This window comes from Stenella coeruleoalba (genome assembly GCF_951394435.1).
Source record: "Stenella coeruleoalba genome assembly, chromosome: 1".
Taxonomy (NCBI): domain Eukaryota; kingdom Metazoa; phylum Chordata; class Mammalia; order Artiodactyla; family Delphinidae; genus Stenella; species Stenella coeruleoalba.
The window spans coordinates 141,961,461-141,985,737 of NC_137169.1; the positions used below are offsets into that span (position 1 = coordinate 141,961,461).

The 24,277-nt window shown below is 38.3% G+C and overlaps 1 protein-coding gene across 2 annotated transcripts in view; it reads right to left on the minus strand.

Annotated features, from left to right (window-relative positions):
* Positions 1–24,277, minus strand: part of RAB3GAP2 (RAB3 GTPase activating non-catalytic protein subunit 2) — an 88,259-nt gene that overhangs the window by 17,784 nt on the left and 46,198 nt on the right. For both annotated transcript variants that reach the window (XM_079929457.1, XM_079929456.1), the window contains exons 10-23: positions 19,362–19,510; positions 18,096–18,175; positions 17,883–17,972; positions 15,987–16,126; positions 13,649–13,865; positions 12,958–13,101; positions 12,638–12,720; positions 12,219–12,283; positions 8,848–8,938; positions 6,717–6,844; positions 4,139–4,352; positions 3,656–3,753; positions 1,303–1,408; positions 513–673 (exon numbers count right to left, since the gene is read on the minus strand). In XM_079929457.1, coding sequence (XP_079785583.1) covers positions 513–673; positions 1,303–1,408; positions 3,656–3,753; positions 4,139–4,352; positions 6,717–6,844; positions 8,848–8,938; positions 12,219–12,283; positions 12,638–12,720; positions 12,958–13,101; positions 13,649–13,865; positions 15,987–16,126; positions 17,883–17,972; positions 18,096–18,175; positions 19,362–19,510 — 1,766 coding nt within the window. The remainder of the gene's footprint in view (positions 1–512; positions 674–1,302; positions 1,409–3,655; positions 3,754–4,138; positions 4,353–6,716; positions 6,845–8,847; positions 8,939–12,218; positions 12,284–12,637; positions 12,721–12,957; positions 13,102–13,648; positions 13,866–15,986; positions 16,127–17,882; positions 17,973–18,095; positions 18,176–19,361; positions 19,511–24,277) is intronic.

Below are 24,277 nucleotides of genomic sequence, written 5' to 3' on the forward strand. Positions count from 1 at the left end.
AGTTTTCAAGAGATGGGGAAAAGCCACAAAGCAGAAGGTCAACAGGAAACTTCCATTTGAGTCATTCAACACTCTATGCCAAAACCACCTTTGTTTATAAAAGGGGAGTATAAATACAATTGTAGGACTTCAGAGCCGCAAGAAATCTGAGAAATGATGCCGTCTAACCCTGATCCTTTTGGACGAGGAAACTGAACCAGGACCCGCCTTTTAAAGGCACTCACCACAGATCACCAGCTGACGGCGGAGACCAGATCTCTGCCCTCCGAATCCAGTGCTTTTCCCCTTACGCCACGTGGAGACTAAGTTCAAGTATGCATGTCATCGGAATAAACAAACTAAGGACAGCACCCTTCACCCCCCAGAGAGACAGAAAAGATCCTGCTGGACACACATGTCAAATCCTAGATGTCGCACAACACTGAAGACGATGCAGCCCAGAAGGGGAAAGCGGCCCGGGAGCCAGCTGGAGAGGTGCCCCCCACCTACAGAGCAGCCCTCTGCCCACTCACGTTCTTCTCGGTCAAGCTGTTGGATATCTGGGCGGCGACAGCGTGCCCGACGTGCGCGGAAAGCAGAGCAGCCCCGTTGTGCTCAGACTGAATACAGGCCGTGCGCATCTGCTGCCACCAAGGGGACACTGACTGAGAGTCCCAGGTCTCTTCGATGGCCACTGCAGGCAAAGGGGGAAAGTTAAAAAAAAGAAACGCTTAGCTGGGAGACTTTTTTTTTTTTTAATTGGTCCAAACTTTGACATTAAACATAATGTTAAAACTAAATTCCCCACTGACGCATCTATATATTCCTCAATGAATTGGAAAATAAATCTACAATTTATTTTATTCAGAACACTTATAGTCTATTTATTTACGCTGTTAGACATCTTGCTTCTGAATCAACTGTAAAGCTCCGTTTGGAAAATTTTCATCATTGCTGAAAACTACTCTTGAATGTTTAATGTAACAGACTATTGTTCTCATCATGCCAAAACAATAAGAGAAATATTACCTCCACAGAAGACCATTCGATTCACCTCACTGAGTTGAGAAAACGCACTGTTCACATCATTTTTGATGATGATGCAAAATATAATTTTCATAAAGCACACTTTGAACGCATTAAGAGCTTTCTATGACTACACAGAAGAGTCTCTCTAGTGAAATGTTTGGTACCCTCTGGCCTCCTCCTGTTAAGAGAAAGTATCCTCCCTCCCGTTTCTGCAGAATTTCAACACTGCACGCGGTTTCCGAGAGTGGGGCCCACGCTCCCGAAGAGCTGAACCTCGGCGCCCACGACGCTCACCTTTCATCTTGCTCAGGAGGCACAGCGTCGTATGGAGACAGCAGACAGACTGCGGTTTGTCCAAAATATCTTTTTCCTTAGAAAGCCAAACACTCAGGAGCAGAGACTGAAATCAGATTTTAAATCTTTTTCAGTCTAAAAAAATATTTACCATAAGCAAAATCTTGTACTTTTCTAGAGAGCACACATGTACACGTGAGCGATCCGGTCTCTCTACTTTTCTAGAGAGCACACACGTACGCGTGAGCGATCCGGTCTCTCTGGTTGAGAGGGAAGTGCTTGCTTGTTACATGATGCAGCGTGAGGGGTGGAACAGGCAGCTTGTCTAACTTAAGAGATTATCATTTGTTCGGGATCTACATCCCATTTCCACCACTTCTTTAGGCCTCCTGGGACAGAGGCCATACTGGTTTTATTTTTGCATTTCCCTAATGGCTAATGGTGTTCAACATCTTTCAGGTGATTGATTATTTGCCATTTGTATGTACATGTTTTGGTCATGTGTCTGTTCAAATCCTTTGCTCAGTTTTAAACGGTACTGTTGTCTTATTACTGAGTTGTACAAATTCTTTGTACAATGTGGACACAATTCATTTATCAGATCTGTTTTGAAAAAATCTTGCCATTTCAGTTTCTTAACAGTCTTTTAAAAAACAGAAGTTCTGAATTTTCATGAAGCACAGTTTATCAATATTTTTCTTTTACAGTTCATGCTTTTTGTACCCTAAGAAACCTTTGCCTAAACCAAGCTTTCTCTGGTGTTTTCTTCTATAAGTTTTGTTAGTGTTACCTCACATTTATGTTCCACTTGGACTTAAATTTTATATATGGCTTGAGGTAAAGGTGTGAGGTTTGTTTTTTCCAGGTGTTTCTCTAACCCCGATTTAATGTAGACAACAAATTTAAATGAAATTGATTAAACACAATGGAAAATAAGTCGTATTCTGTGTTCATCTATTTAAGCATCACAATTTTGAGTGATAGGTAATATTTGTCTCCTTTCTTTTTAACTTTTTATTTTGAAGTAATTATAGATTCACTGGTGGCACAAAGGAATGCACATGGAGGTCCCGTGCGCCCTTCCCACAGTCTCCCCTAATGTTCACATCCTACACAAAGCCAAGAACTGCCATTTGTAAAATCCATAAAGCTGACACACGTTTCACCGGTAATACAGGCACTCGTTTTGCATCATGCAATTTTATCACGTGTAGCACTGCATACGTGACCATCACCACAATCAAGACACTCGACTCTACCATCGGCACCAGACTCCCTCCTATTAACGCTTTATAGCCACACCCGTCTCCTCCCCTACACTCATCCCTAACCCTTGGCAACCACTAATCTGTCCTCTCTCTCTACAACTGTGTTATTTTATAAAGAAAATAAAATCACATAGTATGTATCTTTTTAAGATTGGCTTTTTTCTATCTGCATATGTTCCTTGTTTATTCAAGCTATTGCTTGTAGCAAGAGTTTATTCCTTTTTGTTGCTGAGGAGTGTTCCACGGTAAGGATGTGTCACCGTTGGTATATCCATTCACCCACTGAAGGGCACTGAGTAGTTTTCAGTGTTTGGCTAGTATGAATAAAGCAGCTTATGGACATCCACGCGCAACCATGTGTATCTTTAACTGCTTTCCTTCCTGACATATACACTGCAGAGTGAGGTAGAACAGAATCCCTTTTTAAAGGGTTTACATGTTCAATTAAAACAATACGTTAACACAGTCAACAAGTTCATGGAGGTGGAATGCCCAAATCCTGGCCAAAATTTAAGACGTGTGTGGGGCTGTGACAGAGTATGTGTATGTGTACATGTGAGAGGTGGTAGAGGGCAGGACGGTGACGGTGGGCTCACTCCCGTGCCCTTTTCAGAAAGGGTGAAAATTTAGCGTTGTAGTTTTTCCATTGGACGATTCTTTTATTTGCATTTGTTATAGCACAGACATTAACTCCTCATATATATTCAGCGTCTGGGAGTGTTTGATAATTCTGTAATGCTTTAAGGGAACTCCATTTTGTTCTCCAGAGAAGATCTTTTTAGTTCTAATATGAACGTTTTTACTGAAGATCACAGTCCACTGTAAATGCGTGCATACGTGACAGATTCTACATTTATTCTAGGCCCACCCGGAATATGCTGGTTATAACTTACAGAGAACGAGAAAAGTAAGGTAATATGATTCCATTAAATACGGTGATTATAAATAGCCTTGATCATTTTTAGAAAGTTTTCATGTATGTTCTATGATATGCTTTAGACAATGGTAAAAAAAAAAAAAAGAGAGAGACTGACACGTCTGGGTGACAGTAGCAAGGAAGAGCATCCAGAAAGAAGAAACCTTACCAACAACAGCTGGGGGCTAAGTCCAGCTGACTCCAGAGCGTGGCACATATCCTCAGTGGAACTTTCTCCACATAAGCACTTCCAAAAAAAGAAACTGCCTGGTAAAACAAAGTCAAGACACGTCAGTCAATGACCACTTACCATCTGGACTCACCATCTTCCTGAATTGCAACCTAGATCCCCAGAGGAGCAAAACAACAGGAGAGAAGAGAAATCAGTGGTGTAACCGGCTTACGTGATTAAAGCAGAAGGCAAATCATTACATGTCTGACACTGTCTCCTGAGCGTACTTACTAATTCAGTACAACTTTTATGACATAGTGCCTACCTGTCCAGAGGATCTTCTGTTGACTGTGAAACACACATTAAATTCTTCGGTTAATTAATTTCAAAACAAACTCAATCTCTGAGATGCTATAAGCTCCTCCCAGGCTTTCATCTAGAATAGGGAGGATTCAAAGAGCAATTTCTCATTCTACCTACCTAAAGCCACACGGTCCTCTTCACTTATCTTCTTTATGTTGATCACATCTTTCTCATATTCTAAATATTCCAGAAATGTTTTGACAGGCAATACACCATCCTTATCATCAGAAAATCGGACAGCAGTCCTGCTGTTCTCTTGTTTATACTTCTCTAATAACACCTGGAGCTTAAGAAGTTCTTTTTCATCAAGCCTTAGTAACACAGCCAAGTCCTTAAATATAAGGGAAAAAAAAAAAAACAGTTCTGAATAGACCATGTCTCTTTCTATGACTCTTCCGTAAGTGTCAAACACTATCATCTGAAATGAAATGCAAGACTAAGCAAAAGATGATGACTTCTGAATTAATGTCATAGCTATGATGTGCTCTGCTTAAAACTTTACTCTCAATTCATGAGTAGGAGGTTATTTAAACAAACTAATCTTGAAATACTACATATTACTGAAAGTACCACTTTTAGAAAGTTTCTTGAGATTACACTCTTCTAAAATGTCTACATTTTAATAAACATGTATTATTGCTTAATCAGAAAAAAAATTTAAGCTTTTCCCCCCAAACCATCGGAGAGTTCGGAGGTTTTGAGCATGAGCCCCCTGTTCTCCTGGCTTGGCCCCGCAATGAACCTTTCTCTGCTGAAAAAAAAAATATTAAAAGGGTGTCAACTGCCAACTCTTGTGATTCCGAGGAAACTAAAGAACTATTTGAACCTTAATGCTTGTTTATTAAGCAGCATAAACATTATAAAATAAAAGCAGTGGAAAACAGTCTTCACCGTATCTACATATAAATCCTCTATGTGGCTCTTGGGGCTGCAGAGATACAACCTGCCAGCCTTTCAAACTATTTTTACACACCTTATGTGCAGCAACATCTCCTGATCTATTATTCTTCTAAATTAGGGACAAGTGTACACATACACATACACACACACACGCACACATTCGCCATAGCAAGCAAAACTTTCTTCCCCTCATGCTACATGATTAAAGCTGCATTCTTAAACAAGAGCAGTTTTGTTATTTATTTACTTATGGATGTTGTTTTAAGAACAAGTAGTAAACTGCAAAATGCTACGGAATACACACAGGTGGTTCAATGCTATACCAAACTTACATGAACTATGTCCTACAGACAGCAAAAATGAATTAGTTTAGATTTGAATTTTAGTTTTGTATGTACAAAATTAGCCATTCAGCCTAGAAGTTGACTGCATGTTTTTTTAAGGATCCAAATAAGTCTACAGCAAAATAAAATAATAAAAAAGAACAATCTGTCAACTGATTTTTAAACGTTTATAATTCTTTTGCACACTATACTGGGGCTATCCAGTGGAAATGAATTCTACAAGGGATTGTTAGTGCCACATATTTAAGTTTCTTTTGCAGGGTTCAAGAGAGATAGTTTTGATTTTATAAAAAAAAATTTAGGCATTGAAGAGTCTATGAAATGTCCAGGCAATCCTATAGACATAACTTAATCAACGTGAACTTTTCTGTTGCTTGAAATGATTTTTCTCTATTGGTGAAATAGATAGCAAAAACAAAAGCTCCTGAAAAATGGCTTTGTCATTTATAATGGCACTCACAGAATATTATTGTGAAGACTGTTAAAATGCTTTATAAAATCCATCTAGAACCCCAAAGATAAAAAAAGATGTTAGGACTTGTAGGTTATTTCCAATACAAAGGGAAAACCTTCTCTCATTTTTCTGTCTAAAAATTTGTATTCGTGTATGTGTATTTACAATAAAAGGCATCCACTTTAAAACTCAATTAACTTTCAGATACACCAGATGAGTTTTATAAAAGCATTACTAGTGACTTGAAAAATCACTAAAATCACCTTAATAATTTTCCTTTAGACAAATAAAAGACATGAGGCCCTGATGCCAGGCAACCTGCCCAAGGTCACATAGTAGTCGAGGGAAGAGAGGACAGTATTTCTCTCTATTCTCTATCAGGAGAAATGCGATTTCTCTAGATGGAAAGTAAGAATTTTGTATACTCTCCTCAGAAATGAGCAACACTGCACTGTAATAGAGATTACAAGGTGCTATCAGTTTTTTACGTTTTATAGAATAAAAACACAGAACATTTTCTACAATGACTTTAAACACTCTGATGTACGATAAAATATTTTTTTTTAATGTATTTCATTACATAGGAAACAACAGAGCTTGCTAACAACACAGAAAAGCTGGTCTCTTCTGTTTGGCAGAATCTTTTTTTTTCTTTAAAAGAAATTAAAATTTTGCTACTTCAGTAAACTGCATATATTTTAATTGGCAAACCCTGTCCAGAAGAAGTTGTATTGTAAGAAGTAACCTTAAAAAATAAGGAAAACCAAATGCTTCTAGGTATTAAAAATGGATTAACAATAAGTTCAATATTCTAGCCTAAATAATATAAATTTAGCAGCAAGGCACGGAAAGCCAGCAGAAGGTCTTGTAAAGAAAATACTCTTTTTTTACACCTAAAAAAAAAAAAACCTTAATATTCTACTTCTTTACTACCAATTAAAAAAATAAAAAATATTCAAAGAGATTATTTTGTATAATGAATAATGGGATTACTCACATTATCAGAGAATGGCGTGTCTGAATGAAAATCAATGGAATTTAATTGACTGACAGACTCATAAAGATGGAGTAATTTCAATTTATTGGCACAAAACTGTAGCAATCCTTCATCAACACACTCAAGCTCTATAAGGTAGAAGGAAAAAATAAAGAGATATGTTTAACAGACTGATAAAAAAAGCCTTTCTTTCATTAAATCTCTTAATATTACATAATTCTTTGATGTTCTATTTTATTAAATATTGGGATGCTTAAGCTATAATGGATTAAGAAGGCAAAAATAATTTTTCCCATCATGGCAAAATGTCTAAATTTTTTAAAGAAATAGGGTGCTCTAACAGAAGGGGACGTTAAAAAGAAAAAAAGAAAGACAGAAGAAATATTTTAGTCTAGTACTCAAATTTAAATAAATGATTTGGAAACAGGTTTGAAAATGTTCTCCCTCACCCCGTCAATCATATGTTGTCTATTATGCTCACACCCTGAGGAAGGACAAATAGAAAGTTGCCTGCCTCTTCTTATTATCATGGTCAAAGATATTATAATTCGACCAGAAAATGTGGATTGTGACAGAGGTACCCTCAAGAAAGGCTGGCAAAAAGTAGAATTCCACTTAATATCCTCCATCAATCAGGTTTTTTTTCAAGGTTAGTGATGGAAAAATACTCTCTGTATAATACATATGATAATTTAAATATTTATTTCTAATACAAATGAATACTTCTTCTCTAAAAAGGCAGACACTGAAAACTCCCAAGAACTCTGATATGGGATATAGCAACATGGAAGACTGTCCAAGTTCTTACAGCCATAATAAAACTTAGCATAATAAATACTTGACATTTTTAGGAGTCTCATTTATGGGTAGAACTTGGAACTAGTGATGTTACAGAACTCTGACAATGGTGTCTGGTTTACTCCCAGCCTAGTGCAAGATAATTTTTAACTTAATAAATTTTGATATTTTTTAAGGCCTTAGGATGGGATAGGGGGACTTTATCAGTGCACTATACTTTTTGAAAGAGGTATTTCTAACAAGCTGTATGCATTACAGGAGTTTACTATTTACCAAGAGTCAGCTTTACACATGTGTTGGAAAAAAAAATTCTCAAAATTAGGATGCTTGAAGTCCTGAAACAGCATATTACGACTTATCTATTAAGTTACTCTAAGTTGGCTTAAATGTAATTAAATACACAGCTGGTTTCATATTTACACAACAAGCAAAAAGTCATGACTAGATGAAGTCACTGCATCACACACTACATTTTTAAATGATGTTAGAATTCAGAATAAATTAAATTTTTCTAGCTCGGCTGGACAGAATGTGGCGTTACAAACCCACAGTTACAGATGTAATTCTTTTCCAGACAAATAAATTCTGAACAGTAAAAAATAACCAGAAAACTCAGAACTGGTCATGTAATCATAGTCTGTGATTTTGGAAGCCCTAGCACCGTTCATGAGGGACATGGATGAAAAACTGTAGATTCCATACACTAACAAAACATAAATCAAAGCCTAGAATTTTTTTTAATCATTATCATAGTCAAAACAACATTACTTAAAGTTAAATAAGACATAATGGCAGCAAGAGAACCTGGCTGTTTTTTGCTTACCACCAGTCATCTCGTCCCCTCCTGCCAATGGCTTTCACAACGCTCTACAGCTATTACCACAATAATCACTTCCCATCATTCTACACTGATCTCTTTCCTCCCAGTAGATGGAGTCAAACGAAAACTATTTACAGTAAGAAACAGAGGCAACATATTCAGAGAAAGCTCAACAACATACAGGGAATTAAAACAGCAACAGGGAATTAAAAAGTCCCCAATACTAAAGGTATGAAATAAGTTTCCTTCTTTCTTATATATTATTTCCACATTAAAGTAACATGATGGGGAATTCCCTGGCAGTCCAGTGGTTAGGACTCTGCATTTTCACTGCTGAGGGCTGGTCAGGGAACTAAGATCCCACAAGCCGTTTGGCCTGGCTGAAAATTTAAAAATTAATTAATTAAAAAATACAGTAACATGATGGCATCATAAGCAGTTAATACTTTCTATCGTCAGAGTTATAAAATTTGAGATGAGACCATAACCTCCAGTCAGTACAAATCCTATTACCTTGATTTTGTAAAGTGTCCATTAACGTCTGAGTGATGTTTCTAAGGCAGGAAAATGGTAAACGTATGCTTGCCAAAATGCTTTCCAATGCCTAAAAGAAAGATATGGAGCAATTCTCATAATTAGAAGGCAATGATTTTGTTCTTTAAATTTTACATTTATGCCTATACTTTCACTACCCCAAGTTTCAAAGGGAAGCTCCATTTTTAAGATGTTTTATTATACTTACCTGAGAGTTAAAGTTGCATCGTAAGTACTATGTAATCAATTTCATGTCATGCCAAACATGGTACAATGACAGAAAGTCCAGACTGAGAACGAAACAACTTAGAAGGCTATTGATGTTCAACAGAATGGCCAAGACAAAACAGAAACAGAGATAAAGGTATTCACCAATAAGAGTCTGAATAAGTCTATACTCTATAGGTATAAATGAAAAGCAGACACTGTCATTTTCATGTCAATAATAAAAGCAGACAATAACTTAATTACTGCTATATTACTGCACTTGAGCATGGCTGGCTGAATCCACAGGCCATGCTAGATATGTATGTATGTGTATATATATATATATATACACACACACACACACACACACACACTCCCCACCTACCCCCTTCCTACCCACTAGTAGATATTTAAGAGTGGTTATCATCAGTTCCAAAATCCCTCTTCATGCCTAAAGAAGCAACAATCAGAATCACAAATGGGTCAGACACAGCACCTGAAGTTCCTACTTATCTGTTCATATCAGCACATTAAATTGGATTTTGACTGATGAGATTAAGTAGTCTAAAAGGTAGGCTAAGAATGTGGCATGAGACAAGTATCAGATTGTAACACAACAACTCTGTGTGTCTGTGGAGGAGAAATGGGCGTAGAGGGCGGCTCAAGAGGTTGGTCCGGCCTATGATGAGGCAACTGGGTGGAGGATATAAAGAAAGTGACCAAAGAGGCAAATACCCTGGAAAATGTAATCTGCCTCTGTTCTGTCTACTATCACACAAGCTAGCAGCTGGCTCACTGTCCTATTATTCAGGCTTCCAAAGTCTAAACTGGTTTCTTTTCCCCCTTAACTGTTGTAAAACAATACACAACTTTCACTATTAGGTTGTCTAGTATTTTTAATAAAATTCATAGCTTCATACAAAATTCAGTAGTAGAGTAAAACAAAAGAAATCAAGAAGACAGTTTGCACTATGCTGAAGTTTCCCAATTTCGTTGTTCCACGATGTAAGATAAGAAAGATGGTATCAAAATGAGAAGAACTGTGTGGGTTATGAGCTTCCTTTCCACGACCGATGCCCTAAACTGCCTCTCCACATGCCCACCTTCTCACAAGAGTCCCTTTAATAACGGAGGCTGCCCTGAGGAAGATGAGAGCCCATGAGTGCTGTCAGTGGAATGGAAAACTCAATTAAAAGTCAGAGACTTGCCTGTTGTACAATAAGACGATAAACAGCGTTTTTAAAAAATGACTGCCGAAGTGAGAGAGTGGCATGGACATATATACACTACCAAATGTAAAATAGATAGCTAGTGGGAAGCAGCCGCATAGCTCGGGGAGATCAGCTCGTTGCTTTGTGACCAACTAGAGGGGTGGGATAGGGAGGGTGGGAGGGAGACGCAAGAGGGAGGAGCTATGGGGATATATGTATATGTATAGCTGATTCACTTTGTTATAAAGCAGAAACTAACACACCATTGTAAAGCAATTATACTCCAATAAAGATGTTAAAAAAAAAAGACTGTCACAGTAGAATAAGAGGGATAGAAAGAAATTAGTATTCACTAACATCCCACTACTTTAGATGCTGTGCATTATGAAAATGACATATTTGGTAAGGTCCCTGTTTGAAGGAGCTTAAAAGAGGTAAAGAGGAAAAAGTTGGGGAGCTTGACTAATATACACGAAATAATTAGAAAACAAGCATAGTCGGCCCTCTGTATCCATGGGTTCTGCATCTGCAGATTCAACCAACCATGGATTGAAAATATTTGGAAAGAAAAAATTCCATAAAGCTCCAAAAAGCAAAACTTGAATTTGCCACACACTTGCAACTATTTACATTGCACTTACATTGTATTTACAACTGTTTACATAGCACTTACATTGTGTTAGGTATTACAAGTAATCTAGAGAGGATTTAAAGTATACAAGAGAATGTGCCTAGGTTATATGCAAATATTACACCATTTTATATAAGGGACTTAAGCATCCTGAGATTTAGGTATCACAGGGGGTCCTGAAATCAATGCCCCCGAGGATACTGAGGGACGATTATAGTCATTAGCTCTCTGGTTCTGATTAAAAGTAGAGCTCAGAGGCATCCATGAGGATTGATGTGTCAGGTAAGAATTTATAGTTAGAACCTGAGCAGCATTATGAGGGACTTGGATAGGAGGAGAGTAGGAGTAATATAATGAGTTACCGTATTATAAGCAGGAGCCTGGAAAAGGTAACCAGTCTGACTATATCATGAGAGGCGGAGGCTGTGGAGCTACAAGGCCTCTTCCACAGTATAAATGCGAATGTCAATTAGTACTTTGAGAAGCAATTTATCATCAACTAGTACAGCCAAAGCTCATACCTAGCAATTCCACTCTTACACATGTGCACCAGCAAAAATGTACAAGGATAAGCACACTATCATTGTTGTTAATAGCAAAAAACTAGAAACAAGCTAAATGTCCACTGACAGGAGAGTGAACAAATAAATGGCAGTCACAGAGTGGAATTCAGATAGCACAGTACATGAGTCAACTGCAGCTGCAGGCAGCAACGTGGATGAGTCCCAGAAACACAATGCTGAAGGAATGAAGTAAGTCACAGAGGAAGACAGAGCGTGACCCCATTCATATAAAGTTCCCAAAAAGCAGAAAATGCATCAATATGTTTTAAAGGAGCCATACAGAAATGCTGTATCTGTAAAGAAAAGCAAAAGAGAAAGGAACACAAAATTCTGAAGACTGGTTACCTTAGGGATGGGAGAAGGGGACGGGATGGAGGAGGGACGTGCAGGGCTCTTCAGACTTCCTGGTAACATTCTGTTTCCTAAGGTGGGTGGTCACACACGTCGTTGTCTTATTATTATTTAATTTGAATATACGTTATGTATGGGTTTGTTTATGTGTATAAAACACATGTGCTTCCGCATATGGTAATATTACTTAATTAAAGAAAGAAGAGAGGAAAAAAAGAAACAATAGAAGCTTCCACATGGGAATATAAAAAAGGATGAACAGGAATGAAAACACAAAGGAAGATTTTAGCCTGTCATGTTTGGAGGGAAATAGGAAGAAAAAGATTTTGTTATGAAGGATATGTACTAGCTACTCAGCAAGAAAGTTCATTTATTATATACACTTACTTGTTTTTTGGTTGCAGGGTACTTAATATCGAGAATTAATTCCTTTATTTCTGTTTCAATCAAATCTAGAAAGAAAATTAACCAAAGTAAGATTTTCACTTTTATGACAGTTAAACTTTATTCTGAAAGAAAAAATCATGTATTTGCAATATCAGTCATTCTAAAGGATTTCTGGGTTCTCGCGGAAATCATTGTTTTATTGTTACCAATTTTAATACTCCCTCGATGGCACATTTCATCCTCCAGAGTAATTCCAGTAAAAACTACACATGATTACTTGTACCTCACCTCATTCCAAAAAAGGAGCTGAAATAGCTCATAAATGCACTGAAGTGTTTTGATTGTTCCATTTAGAATATTCTATTAATTTAAAAAAAATGACATAACAGTTTGCTTCATTTTTACTGAAGGACACCTACCAAGATTGGGAGATTTTGCTTTCAGTAACGCTCCCAGTTTCTTCACTAAGTGCATGTCCTTGGCTCGTTCACTCTTCTTATCACTAAAACAATAAATACAACAAATTCTTACAGAATGTGAAACTGTTTTCCTTCTAATTTTGACACGCTCCAGATTTCTTTTTCCTTGCTATTCTTCCTATTTAACTTTAAAGGTTATCAGTCTAATCCGAAAAGAGAACAAAATGATAACTATGAAACAAAGTAAAACTAGTAGCAAATAAAGGACCAGGAAAAGTTAGCAGAGGGACACGAGTAAGCTGGCACGTGATACAACTTACCTCAATGCTAAATGGAAAGGGACATTTACTGTTTTCACACTTCCAGACACTGGATCAACCAGACAGATCTGGTAAGTCTGCGGCTGCCAATTCTGACTGGTAACGTTATTTAAGCCCATTATTTTATAGCCAGGATACAGAAGCCTGAGGAAATCACATACCAACAGGGTAAAAATCTTAGAGAAAGGAAAAATGTTACAAGGTGCTATTATTACAGCTTGGGACCCCTACATTATTATCAACTCAGAAGCATTCGTAAGGCAAATAAATACTGAGACCAAAAACATAAGTAAAGCAGGACCCAACTAGCAGGGTTCTTATACCTTGTTAAAATGTGCTAGAAAATTAAATGAACACAATCAGGCCTAAGCTCACTCAACATCATCACCAGGGGAACCGGAAAGAATCTTTCCTTTCGAGCCTCCACAGTGTAAGTAAGGGCTGGGGACAAATGACAGCACCAAAGCTGACTTTAATTCAGTAGCATATCACGGCCTCTTCAATCAGATTCCTTTGCTCTTAAATACTTAATCCTTAATTATATACCAGGCACTCGCAGGAAAAAAACGTAATAAAGGACATTTCAATTCTCAAACAACTTGTAATCTAATAAGTAGCTTTAATAAAAGCTTTACTCTAACAAAAGCATTCCTTTCTGTAACCAGGAAAAGGCCCGGCGTTTGCAGCTTACCTGCAGTGCTTTCCCACGTTGAAAGCGCCTACTCTAGGGCCCTGCTGTGTGCTCCACACTTCTAAAATGCCCCTCCGCGGTGCATAGATCACAAGGAACTGAGCTACTCGACTTGGACCCTGAGGACTTCCAAAGGGGGAAAAGTCCACCTTTTCTGGCACTCTTTCGTGGAGGTCCTCTACAATTTGGATCCAACCAGTCTGTGCATCTCGATACCCTTGGAGACAGAGGAAAGGAAAGCTACTTAGTTAGTTATGTCATCTAGGTTTAGCAGTAGCCTCCTGAAGCACTCTGGGATGTTTCTGGTGGCGAGGCGGGGAGCCTTAAGAAAAGCTGTAAAAGTACATTATCGGGGGCTTCCCTGGTGGCGCAGTGGTTGAGAGTCCGCCTGCCGATGCAGGGGACACGGGTTTGTGCCCTGGTCCCGGAAGATCCCACATGCCACGGAGCGGCTGGGCCCGTGAGCCATGGCCGCTGAGCCTGCGCGTCCGGAGCCTGTGCTCCGCAACGGGAGACGCCACAACAGTGAGAGGACCGCGTATCGCAAAAAAAAAAAAAAAAAAAAAAAAAAGTACATTATCGGGTGGGACGGAGGGAGACAAGAGGGAAGAGATATGGGGACATATGTATATGTATAACTTATTCACTTTGTTGTAAAGCAGAAACTAACACACTATTGTGAAGCAATTATACTCCAATAAAGATGTTAAAAAAAAAGTACATTATCTTTTTATTATGAAATACATTAAACAGAAAAGAAGATAATAATTATGATAATACTAAATCACCAAGTATTAAAACTTCAGATTTTGCTATATTTGCTTCTGATCACTTTTATTTCTTTAAGAAAAAAACAGTTATCCTGGAGGCTTCGTGAGCACCCTTCCCTCATCTCATTCCCCTCCCTCCCACTTTTTAAAAAATTCTGGGGAGGTTATCAGGTTCAGACTTAAAAATACAATTAAAATATAAGAAAAAGATCAAATTGGTTCCCTGCTATTCAAGTCCCTGGGTGATGTGCAGACAGAGGGAAAACACGGACTGCAGAGAGATGGGAAACAGCTCCAGCTTGTGAGAAGAAAGATGCAGCTGACACGTCTTCCACTTGAGGGCGGCCCCTGTCACAGGCAACTGATCCCTCTCTTTCCAGTACAGGGAGGAAAACGACAGACTGCACCAGCTGCACAAGGACAGGCAACAATGGCAGCGATAAGATCGCCATAGGGGATTTGGACCAGCTGGTACATATTCTGGAAAAGTCTTGCTGAGAACATACCCTTGATGTTGTTTCAGAAGACAAACACCATTTCAGGGAGAAATGATGTATCTGCAGCATTAAAACCTATTTCTAAAGACACTTAACCATGTGGCAGGTAAACACTGCAGGAATTCTCTGGCAAGAAGGTTAATAGTGGCCTCCTGGTCCACAGTAATTTAATGCCCTCAAATCCATTATTCCTCACAATGCTAAAAACAGACCAGATTGCACCAAAATTGTGATTTCTAACCAGTAGTCTGAGCTGACATGTTGCTATTCCAGGTAACTTCAAACAATGCATTCTTCCCTCCTCCCTGGTCAAGGAGATTTTATTTTACTCAGGTTGACAATGTGCCTAGATATTTTCAAGTCTCCCTTATAGTTAAGTTTGTCCACGTGACTAAGTCCTGGCTAATGTATTGTGGAAAAAGCTCGGCAAGACTTCAGAAAGTATCTTCAAAGTGGACTAAATTGGCAGTCTTCCTTTCCCCTTCTTCCTTCCTGGGATGCAGATTAAAAGGCTACACCTTCAGCAGCCATTTGAACCATGAGGTACCTTTGCATGGGGAAGCTACATGGAAGGAGACTGAGTTCCTGAGGACATCACAGTGACACCATATCAACCCTGTACTTGGCTCTATTGTTTGCCACTAAATGCAACTTCTAACTGACAAAGTTCCTGAGACACTTAAGTGAACTGACCCAAGCACGTAGATATGGAAGTCAAATGAGAAAAAAATGAATTTTGCTAGGTTTTGCCATCTTAAATCTGAAACACTTGCCGTGGCATTCGAGGGGGCAAGAAACTGAATTCAGGAATTGACAATGACAGTGAAAACTGAAAAGAGGTATGTAAGGAAGAGGTTAAAAGTGCCTGAGTTGGTCAAACTTAAAGGATATATCAGTTAGACTACTGGATCAAGTGTTGCTGATCTGAGTTTATGGTTTAAACAAACAAAAAGCATAAACGTAAAGAATTAAACACTGTTATCAACCAGAAGCTGAAGAAGGATAACACTGTCCAACTGCTGGGGTAGAAAGCAAATTAACTTTTTTTTCTGGATTTTTGTAAGAAAGTACCTTTCCACATGCGTATTGCAATTCCTCTAGCTACGTCCAACAAAATAATTCTGCCAAAATCATCTGTTACTGCTGCCAGCGTGTTACATGGAGACAGACATATACTTTCACCATGGCGTCTAGAATCTGGAAGTCCAAACCTGATATTTGAAAGAAAACAGAAAGCTCAAATCAAAGTGCAATCTAGAAATACATAAAAGAATAATGAAATGCATTAACAAAATAGGCTGAATCTGTTTTTATATAAAGAAATATGAACTTTCTATGGATTAATACCTAATTTATTAACTGATTACACCGCATTTTGCAATACAAAATGCATAAGGAAATTTCTTCTATTACAAAATAAAAACACCTAGGTTTTATTTCAGAGATTTTCTATATAGATATCCACAACCTATTTTCAGAGAGTCTCAAGTACAACTAGATTTCCTTGATTAAGTGATACATCATAGGAAACAATACCCTCACAACCAATAAATTTTAGAATACTCTGCTCCTACACAGGCATCTGTGTAGTTCTGATTTCTGATCTATTCTCTTTTTTTTTTTCTAGCTATCATATCTTGCTGATACCAATGCAGGTACAAGAACGTTCCTTCTTCTAAATAGTTATCTGTAAACTGCTCTTGGTCTATTATTAATCTTATTAGAACTGTGAGTAAAATAAAAGTAAAGAGGTACTGAGAAAGGACCAGAAGAGCTCATTTTGAAAAAAGTCCCTGCGACAAAGTAGTCAAACTTTGTTACATCTCTTTGGATGCATAAGGGCCATTTGGCTTATTTCTTGATTCTTGGGTGATCTTAGAAAATGTGATGTGTTATAACATACTTTAAGATGGAAAAAACCCTGGAAGATGATCTTTAATCAATTTTAATAACAGATAATTAGTTATATCTCTTTAGTTGAAGAACATCTAAAAAAAGGAGGGGAGGTTTCTAGTTCCCTTTCTATTGGGTAATAAAAAATTATTTAAAAACAGAATCAGGCAAAAATCATACTGACTCCCCACAAAACCTGACGAATCCACTCAGTATCCTACAGCACTGCTGAAGCAAGCAAGGAAGCAAAGCCGGCATGTTGAAGAGTGCTTGGATGCACGGGACCCCCCCATTTATTTATTTTTTAAAGAAATCACTAAGTCCTTTTTGCGTTTCTACAGCTTAATGACAAACTAAACTTTTTACAGAAAGAAATTCAACAGCTATCAAAAAACCAATTTTCCTGCAACTTAAGCTAAGTGTACAGGTGTTTGTAGAAGAGCACACTCAACACATACATACTGAGCCCCCACTACATGACAGGGAGACAGCTGTGATAAAACAGGCAAGATATCTTAGTCCTCGTGGACTTTACATTCTGGTGGAAAAAACTAGTCCCACGTTGGGCTTCCCAGGTGGCGCAGTGGTTAAGAATCCGCCTGCCAATGCAGGGGACACGGGTTCGAGCCCCGGTCCAGGAAGATCCCACATGCCGCAGAGCAACTAGGCCTGTGCGCCACAACTACTGAGCCTGTGCTCTAGAGCCTGTGAGCCACAACTACTGAGCCCACGTGCCACCACTACTGAAGCCTGTGCACCCAGAGCCCGTGCTCCGCAACAAGAGAAGCCACTGCAACGAGAAGTCCGTGCACCAGGACAAAGAGTAGCCCCGGCTCACCGCAACTAGAGAAAGCCTGCGCACAGCAACAAAGACCCAATGCAGCCAAAAATAAATAAATAAAATAAATAAATAAATATATATATATATATATAAAAATTAGTCCCACATTAATGACTTTTAGAAGCTCCAAAGACTCAGGAAATCAACAAATCAGCTAAGCACACAGAAAGACCATTAATTCAAGAGCGCATTCCTAAGAATACTAAAATGTGAGAAGAGCACGACAGACTTGCCTTACAGCTAATGGGGTAGCTGGTTCAACCTTGGGTTTTTGCTTCTGCACAGCTTCTTCTTCATGCTTGCTTTTCCAACCAAGCCAACCACTGGAAAGAAAGCAAATTCAGACTAAAACCAGGGCTTCCAGAGTTTTAAACTGCAGACTATCAAAATATAAGTTAAAACCTAGTGAGATGCAAATTAGATCATTTAAATTGTGATGTAATTACCTGGCAGCATTAAATAAAGCAGAAGTGAGTTTACTTGCCACTGCTAGTGCAACGTGAGATAATAATGGTTGCGTGCTTCCCTGAAAAACAGAACATTTGAAAGAGAAAACAACAGCTGACAGATAAACAAAATATATTTTCTAAACGAGATGTACCTTAAAAAGGTAGGAGGTAGCAATATAATCAAAAGTTTTAACTCTACAGTTTAAAAGGGAATCCCCTGGTGGTCCAGTGGTTAGAACTCCGTGCTTCCACTGCAGGGGGCTCGGGTTTGATCCCTGTTCGGGGAACTAAGATATCGCAAGCCATGTGGCATGGCCAATTAAAACAAGAAAAAGAAAAGTAAAATCAATAGTAGTTTAGTTATCTTTAGGATTTCCCTCTTTAAATTGTAATTAACGAAAAAAAATTAAACTAGAACAGTAAAATGGCATTTTTCTACCAGGGCTATTGATTTCTTATCCACATACAACCGGCCCTTTTCCCTCTTTTTTTTTTTTTTTTCCATTTTTTAACCAGTTTTTATTTAGAAATGTTTCATATTATACAAAAAAATTTTTAAGTATAGTTGATTTACAATGTTGTGTTAGTTTCAGGTGTATAGCAAAGTGATTCAGCTATATATATATATATGTTTTTCTTTTGCAGATTCTTTTCCATTATACATTATTATAAGATATTGAATATAGTGCCCTGTGCTATACAGGAGGACCTTGTTATTTATCTATTTTATATATAGGAGTGTGTATATATTTATCCCAAACTCCTAATTTATCCCTCCCCCTCTTTTTTTTTAAAATGTATTTATTAAAGCAAAAAGATGGTTTGAACCATTTTGAGAAGGGTGCTGTTTAAGCGAACAACAGTAGATACCAAATCTAACACCTAATTTTTCCCAATTTTAGGAAGCAATTTTCACCACTTTATCAACTACAGTTGGCGGCTTGCTCTGTCTTTACAATTCCTCATTTACTCAAATCCCTGGTGGGCTGACATCACTAACAACACTAAGCCTCTGCTTACTGCACCAATATTTAAAGACAACTCAACTGAGAATTCGGGGCATCAGAAACAAAGAAGGCTGCTTGTATTACACTGACTTTAGTACCTTCTCAGTTAATCTAAAGAATTTAGAAGAAAGTGAGTTGAGACTAATTTTAGCTTACACTGATACTCAGAAATGTACTGCTTAATCTTTCTAAGGCTATGTAACCATCCCAATTTGTAGATATGTTGAAAAATCAAGATCAGTGATGAAACACTTACCTCTAAAGCATAGAAGAAGCCCGTAAATGGATTGGACCCTACAGTGATATACTGAGACATAGCGGGTGGGCTGTTTTTAATTGCTGCATTATATCCACCTATATTGGAGGCAGTCTTCATTTGATCAAAAGGGGACAGAGTCATAATACCTAATGATAAAACAGCAATAACAACACATGATTTTAATGAACTGAAATGACACTGTCATTTTAGGTTATCAGATTTTTATTTCAACTCCATTCTAAGATGCTAACTGCTGAGTTTCATTTAACAGACAGAAGTCATTTTCAAAAGCTACAAGATCAATATCATAAAACATAAAGATATTAAAGTTGCCACCTATAATTACTCTAAGCTATAAAATACTACAAAATTTAAATATTAATTTTTTAAACATACAAATTCAAATGGTACAGATATATAGAGTCCACCAATATCTCTAGGTATTAGTTCACTTCTTCAAGGTAACAACTGAAACAGTTTCTTATGCTGCTTTCCAGAAATGTTGTATGCACATAAATGACAGCACACCAAATAAACCGATGTGTGCCTTGTTTTTTTTAATTTAATAAAATATCAAGGAGACATGCCTCATTCTTGGCAATCACTCAGAGTATTCCACTGTGTGGCCATGCCATAACTGATCTGACCTTCTGATGGACATTTATGTTGTTTCCCACTTTTTGCCACTACAAATAATGCTGCAACATATATCCTTGATAGATCTGTGCATATCTATATATAAGTTCATTTGTATGGCAAATCCTCATAAACAGAAGTGCAGGCTCAAAGGGGATCTACCTTTCAAAAAAAATTTTATTAAGTACTGTGACGTTGCATGCTGTAGAGTGCTGCCGATGTACACCCCGACCAAAAAGGTAGGAGAGCATCTGTACGCCCATATCCTTCCCAACACAGTGAAAATAAACCCTTACAAACATCTACTGATACCCTGCAGTCCAGAAATCCCCAGGCTTTTACAATGCAGAGGTACTGGTCATTTCCCCAAGGCTCTAAGAACAGAAGTAGACAGACTGAATATTGACGCCCACATGCTGTGTGGGGCAGCAGAGAAGCCAGCGTCATTTAAACGCACCAGGTGGCAGGGAGAGAAGTAGGGGGGCAGTGACCTTAGAGATCTAGAAAGTAAAGATCCTGCTAGATTCCAACACATGTGGCCTTGGGCAGCGTCTTCCAACTCGGGTACTCTTGGTACATGAAGATACCCGGTTGACAGCTTCCGAACACAAACACACTGCAAAATGGAACATGAGTTATTCTAATTTTCATATGTGTGTACTGCCTCGGCTTTGAATGCAAATGGTCCAAAAAATGCATTGCTCCTGAAGAAGAATCCTGGTAAAGGAAATGCTTTTAGGGAGTTCATAAGCAAACAACTTTCTGGATTTAGGGATTCAAGTCATCAAATAATCCTTACAAAAGCTGAACTGTTCTGAAAGATTACAATGCCTGTCTCATATTTATGAATGAATTCATGATTCAACATACAGAATGTCTTCACTACATGATTAAAATTGGCATAAGTTCCGCCTTATTCTACCAGCACAACATCAAAGGCTGAATGGTGTCACATAGAAACTGAAATTTAAGTTTCAATACTCTCTCTTCATATTCCCACACACTATAGGTGTGAGTATAAACGGCTACAAGCTATCCAGCAAAATGGATCCAAAATTTTAAGTGGATTTATTCTCACCCATTCTAAAGAGATGGTTGACCAGTTCTTTCCATCCTTGCCACGAATGATCTCCTCCTTCCCACAATTTAAGTCACCCACTTTTTGTTTTCATTATATAGGAAATTCAATAACACTTTGTCATTTCTTATAACTACAGAACTTTCAAGTTATCAGCCAGGTATACCGCAATATCATTTTGAAACATAATAAGTACAATTGACAATCTTTATTAATAATGTCAAATGCAATTTTTAAAAATTTTTATTAGACTACAGTTGATTTATAATGTTGTGTCAGTTTCTGCTGTACAGCAAGGTGAATCAGTTATACATATACATATATCCACTCTTTTTCAGATTCTTTTCCCATACAGGTCATTACAGAGTATGGAATAGAGTTCCCTGTGCTATACAGTAGGTCCTGATTAGTTATCAATTTTATATATGGTTGTGTGTATATGTCAGTCCCAATCTCTCCATTTATCCCTCCCCCTCCTCCCCACCACACTCCGGTAACCACAAGTTTGTTTTTCACAACTGTGACTTTTTTTTTGTAAATAAGTTCATTTGTACCATTTTTTGAGATTCTACATATAAGCGATATCATATATTTGTCTTTGTCTGACTTACTTCACCCAGTAGGGTCATCCACTTTCAATGCCATCCCTTGCATCCTGTCATTATCAACTATATATTTTTTGAAACTTTGATTTTAAGCGTACCACCTTTTGACCACCACCTCTTAGCTTTCCATCTTAACTACTCTAGTAATCCCCTGTAATAATTCTGCATTTCATTAAGAGTTTCAGTACATTACTCCTACCATTTTCACACTATTTATCCAGTAACTCATGTGATCACTTCGCTTCTTACCTGGTTCTGATTTGTGTTCCATCACAATCACTCTCTTGCACGACTCCCCTGTCCCCCTCTTCCTCCACATACTCACCTGGCTCAATCTCACCCTTGGTTGACCTAAACTTTCTGCATTCTCTGCTGTCTGCACCGAAAGAGCTGATCATTGTCAGAGAAAAACAATACACCTGAGTTTTAGCATAAGGACCACAAACAAATGGGCATACAACACCAGCCCAAAATCCTACTGTCTTTCTCTGCCCCTCTACCCTCCCATGCCCAAGTCTCTTGAAATCTATTCATTGAAGAAACCAGGCTGTTGGACACTAATTTCCTACAGTCTAGATTTTGCTGACTGCATCCCTGTGGTATTATTTAACATTCTGTCCTGCTCTCTACATTGTGGCAAATTGGTGGGCTCTAGCGGACTGTTGTCTTTTGATTCACCAATTTTAGCACCATTTTTCATTGATTTAAGGTAAATGAAGACGTAGCATATATACAGCCCCTCTTTTTCCCCCCATATTCTTCCAATATAACCATATCTCAATTTTTAAATTAAATTCACACTCTCTGTTCTCATTATAAAGAACTCACTGCTGAGACAAGCTGCCTACTGTAATTACACTGCCTTAGATGTGAATTTTTCTTTTCTGGATTTATTACTACCTTGTTATTTAGGGTTTTCCCTGAACAACTGAGGCCTTTCCACACTTTCAAACATCTTACAGTTCTTCTTAATATAAATTTCCATAAAGTCAAACTCACTGGATAATTTTCTAGGTCTATTATACTGGCTAAAGAAGGCCTCTTTGACAAAATGATATTTGAACAGACACCTGAACGAAGTGAGGGAGAGAGCCATGTGACTAGCTGGGTAAAACCTTCCAAGCAGAAAGGGCAACAATTACAAAGACTGCAAAGTGGGAGAATGCTTGTTGTATTTGAGGGTCAGTAAGGAGATCAGCGTGGTGGAACAGGGCAGTGAGGAGGGGAGAGTTCTACAGGAGGTGAAGTCAAAAGGTACCATAAACCAGACAATGTCGGGCCTTGGATGCCACCGTAAGGCCGTTGGGTTTTATCAGGAATAAGATGGGAAGCCACTATAAGGTTGTGAGCAGAGAAGTGACAAAAATATGACTTATATTTCAAAATTAGCTGCTAATTGGCGAACGGATTTTAGAGATCAGAGAAAGGAAGCAGGAAGACCAGTTAGGATTTCTTTCTCCTCGATAGTTCAGGCAAGACAAGGGTGGCATGGACTGCTGTGCTGCCAACGATGGAGATGAGACTCGGTCAGATTCAGGATCTACTGTGGGGGTAGGAGAGACAAAGGTGGACTGGATGAGGAGTGTGACAAAAGGAGAACAGTCAAGGACGACTCAAAAGCTTTTGGTGGTGGCGAAAGCAGACGAAGATGAGAAAGAAGAGCAAAGGAGGACCAAGTGTGAGGAGAGGAAATTAAGAATTCTGTTTGGGATCTGTTAAGTTTGGATACCCAGGGGGAAATGTTCAGTAGTTGGAAAATGAGTAAGGAGTTTAGTGAAGAGGTCAGGACTGGAGTCAAAATGGAGATGCTATGAGTTGATTTCCCGTTCTTATGTTGCTGAGTTTTGAAAGTAGGGGGTGGAAATATTTATTCTTAAATGCACCCCCATCTGGCTTTCATCCTCACCATTCCACTTAAACTTCTCAGATCAGAGTCAATGAAGAGCTAGCTCTATGTTGTCAAATCCAATGGACCTTCTCCTTTCTTGAATTCTACGACGCATTCCACAGTTAACCATTCCCTCCCAAATTTATATGGATAATCGGGACCTCTCTCCTGACCTTATGACTCGTATATCCAACTGTCTACTTGGCATCGCCACTTCAATGTCTGATTGTGCCAGAAGTTAACCTGTAAAAAACACAACTGTCCACTTGTCCACTCAAACCTCTGCCTTCTACGCACATTTCAGCCATAGCCTGACCATCCACTCAGCTGCTCAAACTCAAAAGCTAAGAAGTCTGTGACCCTTTTCCTTCTCTCGTTTCTAACACCCATCCCTTAGCAAGTGCAAATACATCTCCAACCTGTCTGCTTCTCTCTAGCACCACTGCTTCCTCCCTAGACAAAGTCCTCATTCTCTCTTATTGTAACAAACTCCTTGCTGGTCTTCTCTTTATTCTGTAAGCCTCTCTCTAAAGAGCAGTCAGAGGGATATTTTTAAATATCTCCTACTTAGACTCCATCAATGACGTCCACTGCATTTAGAATAAAACCCGAACTTCTCACCCCTATGAGATCTGACCCCAGTCTACATCTCCAACCTCACCTGGTCCCATTTCCCCCTCACTGTACAATCAAGTCACATCAACCT